This window comes from Marmota monax, unplaced genomic scaffold (assembly GCF_021218885.2).
Source record: "Marmota monax isolate L192 unplaced genomic scaffold, Marmota_monax_Labrador192_F-V1.1 WCK01_AAM20220418_F8-fsc00281, whole genome shotgun sequence".
Lineage (NCBI taxonomy): Eukaryota > Metazoa > Chordata > Mammalia > Rodentia > Sciuridae > Marmota > Marmota monax.
In genome coordinates, this window is record NW_026693208.1 from 172,633 (window position 1) to 192,996 (window position 20,364).

Here is a 20,364-nt window from a genome sequence, read left to right on the forward strand (position 1 = left end):
TTGAGACAGGGTCTTTATAAGTTAGCCAGACTGGCCTCTGAGTTGTGACGCTCCTGCCTCAGCCTCTTGACTTGCTGGGCAGGCGTGCACCACTATGTCTAGCTGGTAGTCTTTTTTTTTTATGATTCTTGATTCATGATTTAATTAGAGCAAACAAGGACATTAATATAAATCAACCAAAATTTTCCAGGGCCCATGTTCTTCCATGGAAGAATATTAAGTGATTTTTTTTTCCATATTAGAATGCAATTGAAAGCATAGTGAATGATACCATGGTGGTCTGAAAAATATGCCAGGTGACATAAGAAGTATAAGCTGTCACCATTATGGCAAATACCAAACAAACAAAAACCTCCTATATCCAATTGCCCCTAATTCCTGAAATTACACTTTTAGGGAAACAATGGTTTAAATGAAGGAACAGCCTCTCCTCTGACTCATGATTTTGAAAAGTTGATATTGTGCATTTCCATTTCCAGTGAGTTGCATATTAGTGTGAATTAGTTTAAGTTAGAAGTTAAAGGTGTTTTAACATGAAAGAGCAGAGGAAGAGGAAAATAATGAGGTTGAGAGGAGAGGGGAGCAATGGAGGATGGATTTCAGAGCATCCTTTTTTTTTCTCAAATAAAAAGCACATATTGTTATATCTACAGGGAGAGGCAGATTCCAATACAATAATAATTATGGACTTCAATAATGATTTTCATCAATGGATAGATCATCCAGACAGAAATCAGCAAAGGAACTTTGGAGTTAGATAATACTATAGGCCAATATGCTAAGGGATCAGTTCTATAGTTCATTACTAGGGAAGTTTCTCTGTAGAAACCATGAGGAGGAAGTGACATGCTCTCTCCTGAGAATGAAGCTGGCTCTTGGTATCGCTTGGTTAAAACTGCCATTTGACACTGGTGATCATTCTTTTCCCTTTGCAAGGGTGAGAGGGAGGTAATGCTTTCTGAGTGGTTTCAAGTTAGTTAAGATGATCACAGCAAGTGTTGGTGAGGATGTAGAGAAATTGGGACTTTCATACATCACTAGATTAGTTCCACAGAGCAGTGGATCAGTGATTTTCAGAAATGTTGGCCACATTTCAGGCTATCATAGTAGACTACCACAGACCATGTGACTTAAATGAGACAAATTAATTTTCTTACAATTCCAGAGCCTCAAAGTTCAGGATCCAGGTGATCTCAGGGCTGTTTTCCCCTGAGGCCCATTTCCTGACCTGTAGAGGGCTGTCTTCCTCCTCTGTCCTCCTGCGGCATCTTTTTTGTCATATTTCTCTGGGTCTAGAACTCTGTCTTTCCCCTCTGTTCTTCATCAATGTTGATGGTTACCAAAATCAAAAATCTGGGTGGTCTTCTCTACAGTCCTTAGGGGTCCTGGTCACATCCACCCATCAGTAGAGATCTCCTCTCCCCTGTTCCCCACTCAGGGGTTTCTGCTGTCCCATGTGGATGAAACTGAAATGGCGAAAGACAAGAGTGGCCTTTTTCAAATGCTCAGAGCAGTCCTTAAGGGCGTCTGAGGCCGGGCACACAGCTCACATATAACCATCATATTGCTGATTTGATGGACTTGCAGTTCTATGATTTAATCAGTTTCATCACTATGAACAAACAGGTGAGCTTCAGGGGGCATTAATGTGCACAGAAAGCTTTGTGTGGATATTAAATCATAGAACTGGGGGTTCTATGATTTAATCAGTTTCATCACTCCTCACAATGACCATCACACACCCCCTTGTCCAACAGTAGGCTTGCCTCATGCTTCCCTGAGAACAGGGAGTCAGTTACGTGGGGAAAGCTCGTCTTCTTACACAACACATCTTCAGCCTTCCTGCATCTGTGCTGTTCTTTTTGATCTTCACTCCAGATTGGGAGGATGACATGTTCCTTTCCCCCCCCCACGCCCGATGGCCGGCCATTTCCTCCACTAGTTCAGGTCTCCTTTGCTCTTACTTTCTCAGCACTGAGTGGGTCCCCCTGGCCCTCCCCAGTAACTGAAACATTCCTCTGTTTCCCTTCACAGCAAAACATAACCAAAGAGCTGAATAAGCAGATTATGCCCCCAGCTGCTCAGCCCTTCTTCTGAGCCCTCAGTGTGAGACTAATCACTCTTCTTTCCCAAGTCCTGGACATTCAAAAGCAAAATCACAGCATGGTTTTGGTTGCTAACATATCCACACAAGGCTTTCTGTGCACATTAATGCCCCCTGAAGCTCATCTGTTTGTTCCTAAGAATTCAGCAAACCCCTACATGTAGAGTGAAGTAGTCTACTATCTTGGCCAGAGTAAAAGTAATTTCTGAGGAAGAGCCAGAAATCTCTAGCACATAACATATGCTTAATAAATTTTCCAAGACCTACAATATAAAAGTAACATGAATAGTTCAATACTACCTTCTGGTCAACCAGAGAAGAGCCATCCCTGTGGTCAAAATTGCCATCCCCCAAGTAGCATCCCATCTCCCTACCGAGTCCCTGCTGTTGGGCCCCTGTTTTATGTCCTAGAGTTATGTCCCTGTACTAACACTCTCATTTCCTTGAGGGATGGAATATTCTTTTTAAAAAGCTCCTTCAAGAATACATAATATTTTCAGACACAATGACAACATATGGTTGAGAAAGAAATCGGGACAAAATACTGGCCAATGCCTGTGTCTATGAAGAAGGACCTTGGCTCTGACATTCAGCCCCGAGGACAGACTGAAAAGAGGCTCAGTGGGGAGAAGTACAAGGCAGGGTCAGCAGTGGTGGGGACAGAAAATGAAGCACAAGTTAGAAGGAATCAAAATTTCTGAAGTTCCGCTCCTTGGGAAGAAGGAAGAATGTTTCTTTTAAAAACACAGAGATGCAGAATGTTGAAAAATGACAGAAGGTCACAACTGAGCTTTGGGAAACTGAACAGCTAGCAAGGTCTCAAGAGGCCAAGAACAACACTTTTTATGTTGCCCATAGGGAATTATTTTAAAGAAAATAATTCTTCTATGTGAGGGCACATAATCTCTGACACATTACTAACCTACCTTGCTTTCTTGGGGTATTAGCTATTTCTACCAAGTAGCTAGCTATAAATCCATTGACTCCTCAGTGCCCCAAACCCAAGCAGTGGCTGTTCATTGGTCTGTTCTGCTTCACACCTAAGGGCAAACTCTGGGAGATGAACTGACTTTCTCCTTGGCCTGGTGATAAGATTAGTAAACATGGAGGTGAGTGGTCCTGGGCTCCAGCCCATACATCCTAAGGTTTTCAGATGGGAAATGTATGGTAAAGGTGTTCACAGTGGCTGCTACTGCTCTGCTCTGCACAAACAGAAGCCTTACTTTATGGAAATCACCAGCCTCCCACAGCTCAGTCAACGAGGGGTCTAGGTTCCCAAATTCCAGACCTTTCCTAATTACACTGCCTTCTATGTATCAAAGTCTGCATCTCATGACTGCTAAGTTATTTTTAGACCTGAAACACAGTACACAAAACATAGCTACACATCAACAATTACATGTTTATTCCAGGCCCACACCCCTCTGGTTGCCTCATCTGACCGGGAGCATTAAGAGAGGGAAAGCCAGATATATTTTTATTCGCCTCATACACACGTACTTACACATGCACCTACGCTACACGCATTCACACTTCTCCATGTTGCCAACTGGATGGAGTAAAGAAGTCAGGAGCATCACCTCCTCACCTGCATTTGGGGCCCCTCCCAACATCCCAACCTGGCGTCACCAGTTCCAGAGTGTGTCCTGAACCCTTCATGCCAGCATAGGAGGCCTTTGTTCTGCAGGTCGCCTGATCTCTCTTCACTAGCCTTGTCTGTCTTCACTTGGAACAGTCCTTTTAGGATACAGGTGTAAAGATGGTTGTGGAAGGACCTGGCACTGCCAAATTAAGTGGAGAGAGAGCCCAGAGAGAAGGAGCCTCAAGACTCACTAGGCATTTCCCATCTTCTCCAGGGGAAGCTAATCTTGCCTTGCTCCCTTCCCAAGCCCCCCACCTGCTCCTGATTAGCTCCATCTGGAAACATCTCTCCGACCAAGAGGAAGGAAGGCATGTGCGATTCTCTTTCAGTACACTGCCAAGCCCCCCGGCCACCTGAAAAAAATAAGTGTGGTGTGTGATGCTGACCTGGGGTCAGAAGGGAAACAAGCTTTGGCTCTACTCGACCCTGAAGGAAGGAAGCAGGAAGCCTTGCTGGGGGACAGGGGTGAAGCAGCCCTCTGGGACAGGCTGTCCTGTTACCTTCTGACCTTCTCCCTAATCAAGAATGTGGGATGAATGGCTCCGGTGCGGGAAGCAGAGCCTCTGACATCAATGTCCACCCCTCTATCAGATTTAAAGAATTTATCTTGTATGAGAAATAATCCTAAGGCTGCTACTAACTGTTTACACCATGCTGAGCACAGCGTGCCAGGTCCATATAGATCCCGGGAAGTCTCCCAGGGAGGAGCCACCAATATCGCATTTCAGAAACCAGAGCTGCCGCCTCCTGCCTGTGGTGGGGGTTCACTCCAAGTTCAATGCCCCTGCGAGTCTCATACCTGCAGAATACCCTCCTGGCCTGCTGACCTTCACAATTGCACTGTTGGGCATGTGGCACTCGTGTTCTTGCTCAGATCTATTGTTAGCAAAATCCAGCAGGTCCTACAGTATGACACAAAAATCCAGCAGGTCCTACAGGTCCTATAGTATGATATAGAAAACTGTAAAGCCAACTTCCCAGTAACGTGTAATCTAGATGCCAAGTATCTTCTCATTTTTTCCTTCCAGATCTGCCTGCAGTGCTTGTCCCCTCAAAACATCCTTCACATGACAATATGTTGAGCAAGACGACATTTAACTGAGTACGAATATAGGGACAGTAGGGGTTTACATCACACCCTAGGAAACAGCTTAACTCTTTGTTCAGCAGGCCTCTTCTTCCAAGACATGCATGCATTGATTTCATCACCAAATATGTATTGAACATTTATACACCATATGCTGTTCTAAGATCTGGGGATGAGTAGTAACTCAGTAGCTGTCCCCCAGGAGGGTGCTGGCTGGCCTCAGTTTACCCTCCAGATGCATTTCTGCCCTTCTCAGCCCTGCTCAGTGCCCCAAGAGGCCAACCCTGCATCCTGAAGCACCTTGTTCTCTGGGAGGGCAATGGGACAGTGGAGAGTGGGAGATCCCAGCAGGAGATTGCAGGGTGAAAGAAAAGGGGAGCCAGGTATCCACACCTCTGCTCTTCAGCCAGACTGCAGTTTGGGCAGTGGCTGTGTTCCTCCTCCCACAGTCTCAGATTTTGGGGGAATCCCCCATCACCCACAGCCACAGACCTGGCCAGATTCCTCTGATACTATCTTCCTCCCCAGGATTTTTGCCCCTTTGTGCCTGAGGAGAGGAGATCTCTGGTGGCAGCTCCCCATGCTACTGGCCCTCTGTTGACTAACTACCCACTCTCTTCTGTTAATCTTGAAGAGTGTCTCTTCTTTTCTTCCAGGACCTTGACTGATAGAGTAATATAGACAATAAACAAATTTGTTGCATATCAGATGAACAAAAATGCTATAAAGAAACAAAGCAGGGCCAGGGCAATAGGGTGAGTGTGTTGGTACAGGTGGCATTGAGCTCCCTTTCTTCCATGTTATTGCAAGTCCCCGTTCTGACCCTTAAACACCGCTACCCATCATTGGGTTTTCTACCTGCTATTGGGTTTTCTGCTGGATCCTCAGTTTTTCTTATCTTTGAACAGAGCAGTTCAGGCCACCTAAATGCCTCCCTTCTAATGTGCTCCTCAGTGCCCCAAGCAATGTGCCCTCCAGTAGTTACCACTCTAGTTCCAAGACAATATTAAGAGTATCAATAATGAGAAATGTTTTCTATCATGAGTTGTTTATGAATAAACATGATTTGCAGTTTCATTTTGTGTGTTTGGGAAACGTGCACTCTTTAATCCTGGAAACGAGTTCCCAGGCTGGCCCTGCGCAGGCTTTGTTGGCAGAATGAGGATGTTCCAGTGCCCTCTAAAGCATTCCTCACTCTTTCCCTTCCCATTTGCTGGCCTCACAACCATCATCTCCAGTCTCCTAAGCATAGAATCACAGCCAAGTGAGAAGTCTCCCTCCCACCTTGCTCTCACTCTTGACAAATGCTGCTGACTTGGCAGGTAGCACATCTATTTCTGTTTTTTCTTGCTCTATCATCTAGGAAGGCAATGCCAATAACAAGCTTAGGGTTGCTTTCAAAAAGGAAACTGAGGTTCTGGTAGTTGAGGCCCCTGCAGGTGAGAAGTCCTCTAAGCAACTGATGACATCTCCAAGCCCCTCTCCTCTTCCCACCCTATGAAGGACCATTGTGGTGGGCAGGGATCAGCATCTTGGACTGGATCTCAGTAAATCTCCTGGGAAGGCTACTTAATAAGACTTCAGGGAATCTGTTGACAAGAATCTCCAGGCCCCTTCTGTGTCCTTCTCCCCAGATCTCAAGGTGGAGTCCCAGAATCTTCACCATCAACCAGCTCTCCAGTTGACTCCAGTGCAAACAACTGGAGTCTGAAACACACTTCTCTGGAGATCTGCTCCAATACCTCACAGGGAGCCCTCCCCTCTCTCTTAAAGCAAATAAATTTGCTTTATTTTCCCATTCTTTAAATTTTTACTGATTATATCATCAGAGCAACAGTCCTGGGGACTTATCCTTCCTTTAATCAGTGACCCTCTTCTACCTGCTGGAGTGAGAATTTGCTTTCACGGTGTTGTTGAATGGCCAGCCTCAGGTATCTGGAAACAGAGCAGATCTGGCTGGAGCTAGGTGGAAACCAGGTGGCCTGACAGGTGTGGAGGGGAGCGAGGGTGCTGGCTTGGGAGGATTGTGGGGAGTCATGCAGAAACAGCAAATAAATAGACCACCAAATTGGTGCATCTGAGTTACTTCAACTAAAATTCCAGAGTGAAAATTAAACCAATGAGGGGAAAGAGCAAGGTAATGAAAGCGTATTGTTTCTCGGGCTCAACGAAAGTAGTTTTCCATTTATTTCCTTTTTATACAATCATAGTTAATTCGAATTATTTTTAGCAACTTCCCTTTGAACTCATTGTTTGAAAACTCAAAAGTGACTTTCAGTAAGGGTTGAATTTTGTTTGTGAGGAGTTGGAATAGGGAACACCATCTAATTCCACTGGTAAACATAAAGGTAACAAATTGTGTAGGAAACCTTCAAACTTACATTTAGCCCCTTCCTTCTATATGAAATAGAGGTGGTGAACAGAATTATATCCACCATGGATGAATGAGGATTTCTAGGTGCTTCCGGACATTTGGAATAGTGTTTGCAGGTTAATACTCTTTAGTTCAGGCTGCAGAGCTGATTATGAAATTTCACCGAAACTTTTCTCTTGTAACTTGCTGTTTCTATCAGATCCTGTGGGCTTCACCCTGATTCTTCACTTACTTATGTTAATGATGATTAATTCTGCCACTTAATTTTCACATAACTCTTTTCCTCTGAATGTTGAATGTGAGTGATTTCATTTGTGACTGTGATATTAGAGAAGGTGTTTTTTTTTTTTTGTTTTTTTGTTTTGGTAAACAAAGAGAAAATAATCACACAGGATCCCTCCTTCCCTACCCATCTGTCCAGTTGAGTTTGGATTTCCCAGCCTCTTCCTGCCTTATCTTTCAAGGAGGAAATAACAGCCCTTAGGATATATTTAGGTCTTCCCCAGCTGACCACACTCAGAGACACAGATCTCCCATTTCCACGTTTGTGGCCCATTCCATAGAGACTCAGATTCAGACTGTTCTAGAATGTAGAGAAACGTGCTCCAAAGCCACAGATCTGAGGCCTCCAAAAGAGCAAATGCTTGGCTCAAGTGTTTGTTCTGGGCAACAAGTGGCTTCCTGCTTAGCAAACTCCAGTTTCAGAGGACTAATTTTTTAAATTCCAAAGAACCCTACAAGTTACCATATTCTGACCTGGGACAAGACCAAATTGAACCAGAATTGTCAGAAATATTTGGGTTGGATTTTCTTAAACCTCAAAAATGTTAGTAAGAGAAGCATTGACAGCAAAGAAGATAAGAGATTTAGTAATTTTTTTTTTCTGGATATTTTAAATTTTAGTGTGACTGAAGAATTGCCCACATAATTTTGATTCAGTCCCTAGATTTGCCCTCCAAGGTTCTGCTAAGTGTGGACTTTCAACAAGTACCCTTATCACCACCTGGAAATTTGTTAGAAATGAAATCCCACCCAAGACCTTTCCAAATCCAAAATGTAGGCAGTGTGCTCCAGGAACCAGCGTTTTTACCCTCTCTGGGTGGTTCTGATGTTTATGAAAGTTCAATAACCTCTGAGATGCAGCATGATTCTTTTTATCATAGTGGTTCTCACTTTGAAAACAAAATACTGATCGCTAGTCCCCAGGCCTAGCTCTGCTGGATCAAAAGCTCTGTAATCACTTAGAGAAATACTGGCAGGTAGACAAGCTCTTGGCTTAGAGCCGGGGGCCTCACTCCTCTCCCCCAACACACACACACACACACACACACACACAATTGTCTTCAGCTAAAACCTTTAATAATTACAGTTTCTGTATCCACAACCAGCTTTGCCTCTTCCCACTCCTTTTCTCACCCAGCTTTTTTGAGATAAAACTGACAAATAAAAGTTGTTTACGTTTATGTTGCCCAACGTGATGTTTTGGTATATGTAGGCCTCCTGAAATGGCCACCACAATCAGGCTAAGTGCTGCTCTTGCCTCATCACACCCTCCCCTCTCCAGACCTCCCAAGGGTCCCACAGTCACTGTGCTCTCCGGGTCCCTGCCTAGAACTGTCTACTCTCTCCATTCATATGTCTTAACTCCCACTGTCCTTCACAGCCCAATTCAAGGTCATTCCCTGAAAGAAGTCTCTTCTGACTCTAGTCCTGTGTACACACCTACGCAGTCCCTCTGATAGAGCTCTTCCTGAACTGCCTTCTAAGGATCTATTTATGGGCTCTTCTGCTGTCCTCTGACACCACTATCCTTCCAGGACTTTGTTTGTCTTCTGACATTGGCCCAGTCCCTAGTATAGTGGGAGCACAGAGTAGGCCAATGCTTATTGCAAATGTATCACATGACTAGAGGTGCTAGAAGAGATAAGAGCATGGGGGCATGGTACCACATTTCTGGGGTTAAAGTCCTAGTTGTACCATATATTAGCTGTGAAAGTTTGGGTAAACTACTTATTCTCTCTGTTTCTCAGTTTTCTTGTCTGTAAAATGGACATTAGAGGTGCAGTTATATTAAATGAGGTAATCTGAATCAAGTGCTGAGAGCAGATCCTGGTGAGTATTAGGGCTTCATTGCTACTGACAAAAGAACCAGAAAGTCCTAAGAACCTTTTTAAAAAGCCTCCACATAGGGAATTTTTAAATTCTATTCTCTCTAAATATGTGTGAGTATGACTGTGTGTGAATGTGTGTGTATGTGTTTCTTTATCTCTCCAAATCAGCTTATTTTCTCTCTAAACTTCCAGTGTTTCTTTCTCCTTCTCCTGATTCAGTTCCCTACAAGTCCCCCACTAAGACTGCACGTTTGTGACCACTATGTGTCACCAGTGTGAATCTGTGTCTGTGTGTATGTGTGTACCTGCATGTGTACATGTTGTGGTGTGGCAGTTCAGTTTTGAGATAAAAACATAACTAGGATATATTAGCAAAATATGGAAATAATTATTAATCAATTCCTTAATTGGAGGTCTGCTTTTTGGAAGGCTAATCCAGTACAATAAATGAAGCTCATACAATACTGAAATTTGTAGTTTATGAAATGATTTACTTGATATGGGTTACGAGTAAAAATAAAAGCATTCAGATTGTAATTTACATTAGACACAAAATTTAAGCATATAAGCAATGGGCAGAATTACCTGATAAAATAAGTAAGGAGAAATTACAGACAACAAATGGGAAAATAGATAAATTTTGTAGAAAATTACTAATTTCTGTTACAAGCAGCCCAGGTTCAATCGCTAGTCACATGTCAGGTTATGTTAGCAATTTGGTTTTACATTTTTATTTTAAAAACTCTCATTCTTTTTACCCATAAATTCATTCATATTCCTGAATGTCCTATTTGCTACCTGGACAAATGTTTTTGAGAACTACTTTGTGTAGAACTCTGTCTTATTACTTTAAGAAATAAATCATCCACAGGTTGGTGCTGGCTGGAAAGTGTGGATTCTGCAGGACTTCTATCCCTCTTGGTGCCAACCCACCTCCCCCCAACATATAGTTTCTAATTTAGTAGGTCCAGGGAGCCTGGGAATCTGCATCTTGGGCAAAACTTGGATAAGTTCATCTACTTCCAGTCTCTAGACCACCCCTGGACAAACCATGCTCTGCATCACCAATATTGCCTTTGTTATTTGCATTCTCTTATATTAATATTCTACAGACATTATTATAAAAACGCCAAATAGAGATATCAAAGAAATCAGGCTTTTCTAAAATTAGCAGGGCACATGCTTGTTTTTTTTTTTTTCCTCATAGCCAAAAGGAGAGGTAGCATCCCACCCATCACCCAGAGTTGGATGAGTCTCTGCCCTGCCCTCTAACACCCCTCCCTGCCCCTCAGCCTTCTGGGAAGGAGGAAGTTGGATGGACTCTCGACTCAGATAAGAAGTGTTCAGAATTGTGATTCTGATGTTCATAAAAGGTAAGACTTCGTTAGTAGTCTAAACAGGAATAATTTAAATATTACATTAAAATTAATTGCTAATGCAACCATCCAGAAACAGTACAAGATGTTATTTTGTTAGGATTAAGTCATTTGTGAAATGACACGTTTGCATTCCTAATGATCAAACATTTAATGAAAACCTAATGTGCCAGGTATAATGCCAGGGACTAGGAATAAAGACATGAATTTGATGGCATTCTGTCCTTGGAAAGAAGCACCTGAGAACTTGCCCTGAGGTTTGAACCAAAAGCACTGGAAGTGAGGTGGGGGAAAAGTGCCACAAGACACCTAGAACAGAGGCCAGTTCTGCACAGAGATGGGGAGATGTGTCAAAAAGAAGCCGGTGACATTTAAAATAGGCTTTGGAGAATAGTTAACCTGACAGAAGGTAAAAAAGAAAATTTTAGGCAGAGGAATGTACTTCAGCAGGGCCACAGTGAGATGGAGAAGAGAAGTTGGCCAGGTCAAGTTCATCAGGAAGTTGAAGGGAAAGCAGAGGGAAAGGAACCTGCATAGAAAACCAAGAAGTCACAGCCAAAGGAGAAGAAGGAAGGCGAGAAAGAAGTCTGTGACATCCCAGGAGACAGTGACAAGACCAGGGGACTCAGTAGTCAATGGTGACAGATGCTGTTGATGATGAACTGGGATGGATTTGAGGGCATAATGGTCAGAGAGAATCTTGACATGGGTGGTCACTAAGGTACACCCAGGATCAGGGGCACAGAATGGAGTGAATGGTTGGTGATGAGATGAAGACACGAACATGCATGATTCAAGAATTCTGTGAGGGGAAAGGCAGGTGGAAGAGCAGCTAAAGAGGAACATGGGATGGGAAGAGCAGCTTCTATTATCTTAAGATGTGAAGCACCTGAGCATAATTCTATGTCAACGAAAGGGAATATACTGAAGCCACTGGGAGGGAAGGAGTGGCTGAGGGTGAAGTTCTGGATGTTTAATTTGGGGCAGGAGAGGACGGCCAAGAGATGAGTGTTCAGGCTGAAACTAGCATGGAATTGGTGTGACAAGGCCAAGGGAGTTCCTTCAAGACAGCAAATCCCTCTCCTGAGAGCAAGGTGTGGATGTTTGGGCGTGCATGTGGGCACTATCCTGTGCTGGTACTTGGAGGGTTGGGGACAGTGAAGATAACATGAAAATGTCCCTGGAGATAATCAAAGAGTCCCGGGATGGATAAGGGATCATTTCTCTTTTCTAATCCTTCCTGTCCTTAACCCACACTATTTCCTCACTTCTTTGCACCCTCATAATGCACAAAAGTTTGTATCTGGATATATGTATAATTATATCATAGGCTCTGGAATTTTTCTGAGGTAGGGCTTCTGCATTCCCTCAGTGCTTAGTAACATTTAGTCTCAATAAAAAATTCTTGGTTGATTGATAGATATTCCTGTTTTAGCCAATAAGCAAATGCTAAAGGGGAAAAGCAACTGTAATACTACAAGGGTCCTGCCTTGGAGAAAGGGAACTGAAATTGAGTCAGCATTTGTAGTAGGAATGCAGATTGTGCCAAAGAAGGTAGGTGTTTTATCTGGTCTGATCAATGAGTAAGTGCATGTTATCACACTGAGTGAAAAACTTTTTAAATGAAATGTTTATTCCTTATTGCCTATTTCCTCTGCGCATGCGCGCACACACACACAGACATACACAGGTACCTGCACATCTGCAGGTGCACACACATGACTGAATTCCAAAAATCTTTTTGCTTCTTAGCCAGCTTGCAGTGTAATTTTTCTGTGATGGAGTTGTAAGAGCCCAAAGTAAGAGAAAGGGTTAAGTAAGGATCTCTAGTAATGCCTCAACATGTTCTTTGAGGAATAACAAAGAGAGGAAGCACAGCCTTGGTGGAAGGAAATTCCCAGGCCTCACTGTGGACATTCTCAAACTGCCCCGTGAACCCCTGAGGGGTCTCTGATAATAAACACTTGCAAACAAAACAATCCAGAGGCATTTTTACTAAGATGCTTGCATTCTCACCAAAGGGTTAGAAAACGCTTTCCTGCATCTGGAATCCTGGAGGTGGCCTGGACTTCCACCTGCTGGCAAAGCCCAACAATCCTTCCCTGATGGCATCTGTACGTGCAGGTCCCCCTTGCTCCTTGAACCTTTGATTGTGCAGGAGCTGGAGCTGGAGCTGCTGGAATGCAGATTGCAGACTCAACATGGGTCAGGGCAGACCTGAGACCCTCTGCATCTCCCTGAGACCCCAAAACACAACCTGGCACATTGCAACTTTGAGTAACAAAGCAGTGACTTTCCTTGGGAGTGGAGAGAGCTTGACAAAGACATGAAGGCTCTGCCAGTTCTTTTATGGCAGTAGCAAAAAAAAAATAAACAAAAACTGGAAGAGTAATGCTAAATATTTTAACAGAGATTTCTTGCCAGGAACTTACAGCATATTAGTACCAAATTACAAAACCTTAAGTCAAGTCCAGTTTGGATTTGATTACTTGTAGCATTGTACCTTATACCTTCCAAAACTATTACGATGGGAAATCTGTTTTACCCATTTTGTAGACGAGTAAATAAAAAATCAGTAAATGACTACAATAATAGCAAAATTCTGGGTAATTCAGGGATCTGATAATTGCTCTTACAAAGAACAAGTATGTGTGTGTATGTGTGTGTGTGTGTGTGCATTTATTGGAGCTGTGTTTGCTTTTATGACTTTTGTTTTTACTGTGTGTGCTTTTATGACTTTTATTTAAAACTGCTTTGTTAATTGCAATCCAACTCAGCATCCTCAAATGGTGTTCCTGTTTCAGGAGTATACAAGAATCCACTTCATAGCACCAGGGTTAGATACTTGACTGCAAATAGAAAGCAGAGCCTTTGTTTTTAAATTGCCATCACTAGTTTCTGAGATATTTTTAGATGAAATAATCATCCATGTATACTCATTTGCATCTGCCCAGAATCGAGACTTCTATCTTGACTACCCCACATCCCCATAGCTGCATTGAGAATCACAGGGACTAAGGGGATGACAGGTCCCAGATTTCACTCTAGGCGGGGTTGACATGAGCCTCCACTCCGGCCTCCTTCTGCCCTTTGTACTGCAACAATGGGCGGAAACACAGCCTTGTTAGAGGAAATTCCCAGGGCCATGCTTTGGACATGAGACAGTTGCTTTGCTATGCTGGGTAGGCTGATGTGCATCTAAAAATAAACACACTGGTCTGCAAGGGTTTCTGTGATTTTTGCCCTGCACAGTTGATTATATTTCAAAGAGATTGTTTTAATATTGTTGTTTTTAAGAAAGCAAGCCTAGGTAAACCGAGAGAATATAATAAATCAAGGCTTTATTTCGATTTGACAAACAGTGGCATTTGCTGATACCCATTTCTGCTTGGTACTTCTGAAAATGTACCAAAACACAGCAATTTTCCATCAAATAGAAATGTCTTTGCAGCACAAGGAGTAACCCACAATCAAGTTGGAGAGTAACCCAAGAAGAGTGGTTTGGAATGAACTTTTCCCTCCTCATTATTCTCATTTCATTTTCTCTCTTTCCTGGAAGTCCAACCTACTCCATTGTTGTTACAAGGATCTTATTTTAAAATTACTGCAGCAGAAAAGTAGGACTAACTAGCAGAAAGTCACCCCCCCCCCTCACTCTAGTCTGGTGAGGTCCCCCCCCCCTTTATTTGATGGCTTGGGCTAAGGCACTGACATCAGGAGACTATGGGTAGCGGGAAAAGACCTTTGAGGTCATCCGCCAGACCACACCCAGCACAGGCATTGCTTGGGAACACCCCGGTCTCTGGTCTTCCAGGGTGATGGAACTTTGCCCGGGACAGGACGTTCACCATGCCACAAGGCAGCTCTCCTGGTTCTAGAGCATTCTGATGGTGGGTAAATCCTTCTGCACATGCCGCTGAAATCTGTTACACTATCATTTCCATTCATTGATCTGGTGGCCTTGTCTTTTCCCACTCAAAGCCACCTTTAAATATTTGAAAGCAGCCTTCATGTGCTGCAACACTTACTTCTTTCTTCAAATGTCCCCTGAATGTTCTTGCAAGTATTCTTTCTGCAGGTGATATTTCTTCTCATTTTCATCATCTTGGTAAGCCTCCTCTCTTAAGATCTATTTCTTGAAGTAATGTATTATGCAGTTTCACTAACCAATCTTATCTGCACTTTGAGGGCTATGTATTAGCAAATATTTCCAGAAATAAAAACTAAGAGATAGTGAGTACAATTGCTTACTTAAGGAACTAGCCAATGGGGAATTTAAAACTAAGTCTGTCTCTTTCTAATCCACCATGTGCCTCTGGTTAAACGAAAAATTTTGAGCTGATGATAGTCAAGTTTGGTCTCAGATACAGTCTGAGATCTGTTGCATTCCACTAAATGCCCCCACCATGCCAGTTAATGTCTCTTTTGTTGCTACAACTTGTGCTCATTAATAGAGATTAGTGGGAATTTGAACAATTAGGAAATGACTAGCAAGCAAGTGCTGCTGAATGACCACATTGCCACCCAATGTGGTCATGCAGGAGGTATGGAGATAACAAGATGGATACACAGCAGGAAGCAAGAAAGAAAAATTCTAGATGTCCAGGAGGTATTTCATCTGGAAGCTTCAGAAGATGGAGGAGTGAGGAAAGAGTTGAAGAGAACCAAAGTGGTCACTTGAGACTACCTAAGCTGTTAATTTCTGCCTAGGCCTGCAGGTTGGGCCTGGAGAAGAAAAAAGCAAGTATTGGTCTCCCAGCAATCTACGCACCCTACGGGAGCACAAGGCTTGGGGAAAATGATACTATGCTCTGCCCCAACCTTTGATTCCTGGCAAAATCTGGCTAATACACAAATCCTTAGGGGAAAAAAAGAGGAAAATCCCACATGTAGTCAGAAAGGGAGCCCTGTGCTACGGTGAGGATCAACATAATAGGACTGGTTCTGTGTCTACAGGCTTCCACATTTTCCTGCACCACTAGGTAAAGCCAATTCCTTTCTTTCTGTCTGCTTTCCAAAAGCAGAGGCTGCTTAAGGATGGTACTGCCTCCCCATTCAGCTTCCCCACTTCAAGCCCCCAAATTAATAGCTAGGAGATTCCTCTATGTCACAGGACATGCTCCCGAGGAATCATTGTCACACTGTGCTCTGGGGAAATGTACCAAAGGACAACATTAATATCTATAGCTGAGTACATGAGCATAGTAATGAAATAACTTCCCTGAGACTCTTTGCTGCTCTGACACAGAGAACTTCAGAGAATTGTCTTTATATTATCATGCTACATGAAAGCAGAGGTTCCCTAGAAAAGCAGAGTTTCTGCTCTGTGCACTCCATGAAATCAAGGGCTTCTTTCCCCTGTAGCTCTGTCTTGTTTACTACTTGAAAAAAAAAATCGAGGTTTGGGAAAGTTTGTGGATTCACCTACAGTCACCTGGCAAGAGAATTGTAGGGACCGGAGCAAACTCAGAGTCCCAGAGCACAGCTCATCTTTTTCCTACTTTGCTTCTGATGTCTTTACTTGGATGCATCAACACTTATTAGAGGGCAGGCTTCTTTGGGTTTTCATTAAGGAAAAGCAGGGTAGAGGATGATAAAATGTCTTCCACATGGGGAGTTGCATGGAGCAGGAACCACATCTGTGTCATTTGCTATCACAATCCTAGCACACAGGAATCTGCCTAGCATGGGCAAAGTGCACAATATTTATTTGCTGAAAAGCTAATCCCTGACTTGGAGTGGTGAAGAAAGGGAACACTGATGGGAAATCACCCAAAGAGAGAGAGAGAGGCTACCCACAAAAACACAGAGAAATAGATTCTAAAAGGTGTGGCACATCACAGGTACTCAAAATATTTGGTGGGTAAATAATCTGACAAAGCCTCAGAGAAAAAAAGTGAGAGCAAATGTTATAGGGATCGGGAAGCTCCTAGAAACACATAGATCTCGTTCTGATAATCAATTCAGGTTCTTCAGGCAAGGTACACATTCGTTCATTCATTCATGAATTCAAGTAACATTGACTGAGCACAAGCTATGTGCCAGGCATTGTGACAAGTGCCACAGATTCAGAAATAAGAGACCAATAACTCCTCGAGGAAGAGAATAAATACAGCAACTATCATTTAATGTACTAAGGGCTATGACAGAAGTATTTTACCAAGTGCCATAAAATCACAGACCTGGAGGGTGCTCAGCAGGCAGTGGATAAAGGGTAATGAGGGTACAAATCAGGCTGTAATGGGTAATTGGGTGGAGAAGATAAATGAATGGAGGTATCCAGGCAGGGAGAACAGCATGCCCAGACATGGGAAGGCAGTAGAGCGCTCCCTTGCTGGGAAAATGGAAGCATTCAGTACAGTTGAAGATTCAGGTGGTGAGAGCTGATGCTGGCAGAACAGAAGAAACAGGCCTTGAAAGTCTCATCTACCCTCCCTCAAGTCAGTGCTTGATCACCCAGGAATCTGGGTAAAATGCACATCCTGTAAGTCTGGGGACAACAAGCTCCCAAGCAACACATGAAGCAGTGGGTCCCCTGACTACAGGTTAGGTACGTGTCTGTAAACAATGGAATACAATGACGTATTTCACTGAGAAAAGTGACAAGATCTAAACTGCATTTTCCCAAGAATTCTGTAGGACATGGAAAATGGACTGCAGGATAGGTATAATTGGCTGATATTCTATGAGGTTGGTATAAAATATTTCTCCCAGAGGAAAAGCTGGTTATGAGGATAAAATGAAATAAAAATAAAATCATAAGGCCATTCCTCCCAAAATCCAAAACAATACCTAGTGTTATTGGAATACGTGTTGACCTTTCTCTAGGTCTCAGCTAACAAATCACCTCGAACAAACAGTTGCCAAAAAAGAGCAGCCAGATAAAGGAAGGGTACTATCTTTACAATCAATTAACACAACAGAATAAATAAAATCAGATTTCTCAGCCATTACCTATAACAAATTTCAGGAAACCTTGAGGAGAACAACTATTTCACAGAAAATTGTGGAAAATAATGCGAAAGTCCACCATATCCCTGAACAAAGTGCTTTTATTTTACTTATAACTCATAGGTACCCCCAATGGGAAACACCTTTTTAAAATTTCTATTACCAAACCCTCTTTCAATTTTAATACATTTTTAACTAAAAAGCTCAGAAATTAATTTAAAAAATCATAGTAGGATTCTATATTATTAAAAAAGGAGTTGGCAAACTTTTACCCCTTTTGTAGAAACCAAAAATACAATTCCTAATGAGATTTTGCCCTCCAAAGAAAGTAAAAATTGGCTTCTCTTTGTACTATGTTGGTTGGTATTCTTTACCCAAAGATGTACAGATTCAAAAAACCCAAATTTCATCTCCTTTTCGCTATTTTCCTTCATATTCACATAAATCAGCAAATCTCCACAGGATACATAGCTTGAAAACGCAAAGCCAACTGAAAGGGCTACATTGGATATTCACAACTAGCTCAGAGCAGCTTGATTCACATTCAACAAGACAAAGCAAAATTGTGCAGGTGCCTACCTTTCTCTTCTAGGCTTTTTAGGCTTTTGAAATGCAGTCCTGTACTGGAGATCTTCCCCAAACCCTTTAGTTGAGGTGAAACTTAAGAGCGCCCCATTCAATCACACAACCAGAGAAGGATGTAAGTTTCACAAGACCAGCCTTCAGATACTCAGGGCTTGCAGGATTCCAGACCTCGGAGAGCAGAGGTGAACTGCCTTCTGCTCTCTGCTGCAGGAAAGAGCAAGGAGACACAGTGTGGCTGGAGGTGGGGGCGGAGGCTGGGAGAAGGGAAGTAATATGGGGACTGTAATAAATAAGAGATCCTCTCCACATGACTTCCTGTATTTGGTGCCTCGTGCCTCTCTCTAGGCTCCCTAGAGGAAATAAGAAATTTAAACTTGTTCTTTGACCACTGCAAAGAAGAGAATAAACATGCTGAGAACCATGAAAATGAGAATAAGCAGGGGGAACAGGCAGGGAGCTGACGGCCAGCTAGCTTTACCTTTCCCCAAGTGCTTTCTTCCTGAAGTTTCTCCAAGTGTTTAACTCTGCAAAAGTCAAGAATGCCCTCATCCTCTTCCACAGAACTGAAGCATATTCTGGCTATGGTCCAGATGTGGTTTTACAGAGCAGCTGGTAAGAGGCAGGTGAGAATAGGCTGAAGAAATCAGCTCCCCCATGCCTCAGGAGAGACCCTCTCTGCTCTGTCTTTGGGAAGTCTAGATATGCTGCTCCTAATCTTGGAAAAAAACAACAACATATTCCTGGGGCCATTTTACTTAGGGTTTAAAGAATTATTGGATGGCTACTATTCACAGATTGCTGGAAGTAGAACCCTCTACATAATTTTTAGGTCTTGGTATAAAATGAATATGCAAGATCACTCATTCAGAAATTTAAAATTGCAAGATGGAACAACAGGGCATTAAACAAAGGGTGGGGCCCTGCTGAGCACAGGTCTTTGTGCAACTGTGCAGCATGTGTACCCATGAAGCCAGTCATGGGCACAGGAAAAAGAAGGGATCCTGGGGTGCATTGACTTTAACAGACTGAGTTGTCAAGTGACCTGGACTATCTCCGTTTTGGTCTATGGGGTAATGATCAATGTATTTGGAGACTGATGCAAAGTGGTGGGGGTGGGGTGGGGGTGCTGAGCTATGGCATAGCCTGCAAATGCATCACTGACTTAAAATCACTCCATTTGGTCCTTGTCAATGACTCACCTCCAGTCTATGGTCCTCCCAGCAGCCAGGGTAATCTCTGTCAAGAGCTGTCTTCATGATTAAGAGTTCCATGCTTAGAATCTTCTATTAGCTTAAGGATAAAAGCCAAATACTTTAACAAGACACGAGATAGCCTTTCTTTCTTCACCTCAGGGTACCCCTCCACATGTCCTTTCTTCAATCCCCTTCACAGTTCCTCCTTCCCCATTTATGAATGAAGAATGTTCCCTAACCCCAGCACTCAGTCCTTTGACTCTTACATCTTCCAGAATGCATTTTCTGATTTCTGGGCCCCTTTAGCATTCTTCCATAGCAAATCATAGTTATCTCTCTCATCACACTCAAAGCCAGGAAGCCTGTTTGTCCCTCTGCCTCACGGGCTGTCACTCCATGAGGTCTTGGACTGAATCTGTTTCAGTGTTATAGCCGCAGACCCAAGGCCCAGAAGTGTTTGATTTGTGTAAATTCAGGCTTAGTAGGAGGAACATTGTTAATTACAGTCACCTATGAACTTTAGAGGAAAGAAAAAAAATAGGAAAACACACATTTGTTGTTAGCGTTTTATAGCTTAAGCTCTGGCTGACAAAGCACAGCAACTTCACAGGGGACATTGTTTTAATATTTGCTAAGATGCCACCATTTGTCACTTACTGTGCATTACTTGTCTCATGTAAACTGTTAAGAGTAGGTGATGGGCTCCGTTCAGAAAACGAAGCCTCAGCCATGCCCACAAGAAAGAGGACTGACAGTAGTAAGGGTGAAGGAAATGTCAAGTTGTTGGAGGTGAGAAGAGAAGGAGAAAGAAGGGAATATCAAATGGAAGAGTGAAAAGGGAAAAGGAAAAAATAGGGGTAGAAGAAGGGGAAGGGGAATAAAGGCAGGAGAGGCAGGAAGAAACATGGGGTGGGCAAAGGTTAGAAAACAATGAGGTAGTG

The 20,364-nt window shown here is 43.0% G+C and overlaps 1 protein-coding gene and 1 pseudogene across 6 annotated transcripts in view; one reads left to right on the top strand and one right to left on the bottom strand.

Annotated features, from left to right (window-relative positions):
* Window positions 1-19,798, bottom strand: part of Adgrf5 (adhesion G protein-coupled receptor F5) — a 90,714-nt gene extending 70,916 nt beyond the window's left edge. For 2 of the 6 annotated variants that reach the window (XM_046456050.2, XM_046456049.2), the window contains exon 1: window positions 19,430-19,792. In XM_046456050.2, the coding sequence (XP_046312006.1) occupies window positions 19,430-19,501 (72 nt within the window). In that variant the 5' untranslated portion in view covers window positions 19,502-19,792. Of the gene's footprint in view, window positions 1-18,224; window positions 18,484-19,429 lie in introns of those variants that run through there. The other 4 variants (XM_058583047.1, XM_046456044.2, XM_046456045.2 and 1 more) reach the window with 4 other exon arrangements.
* LOC124100527 (small nucleolar RNA U3) lies at window positions 767-967 on the top strand (annotated as a pseudogene).
* Window positions 19,799-20,364: the final 566 nt, after the last annotated feature.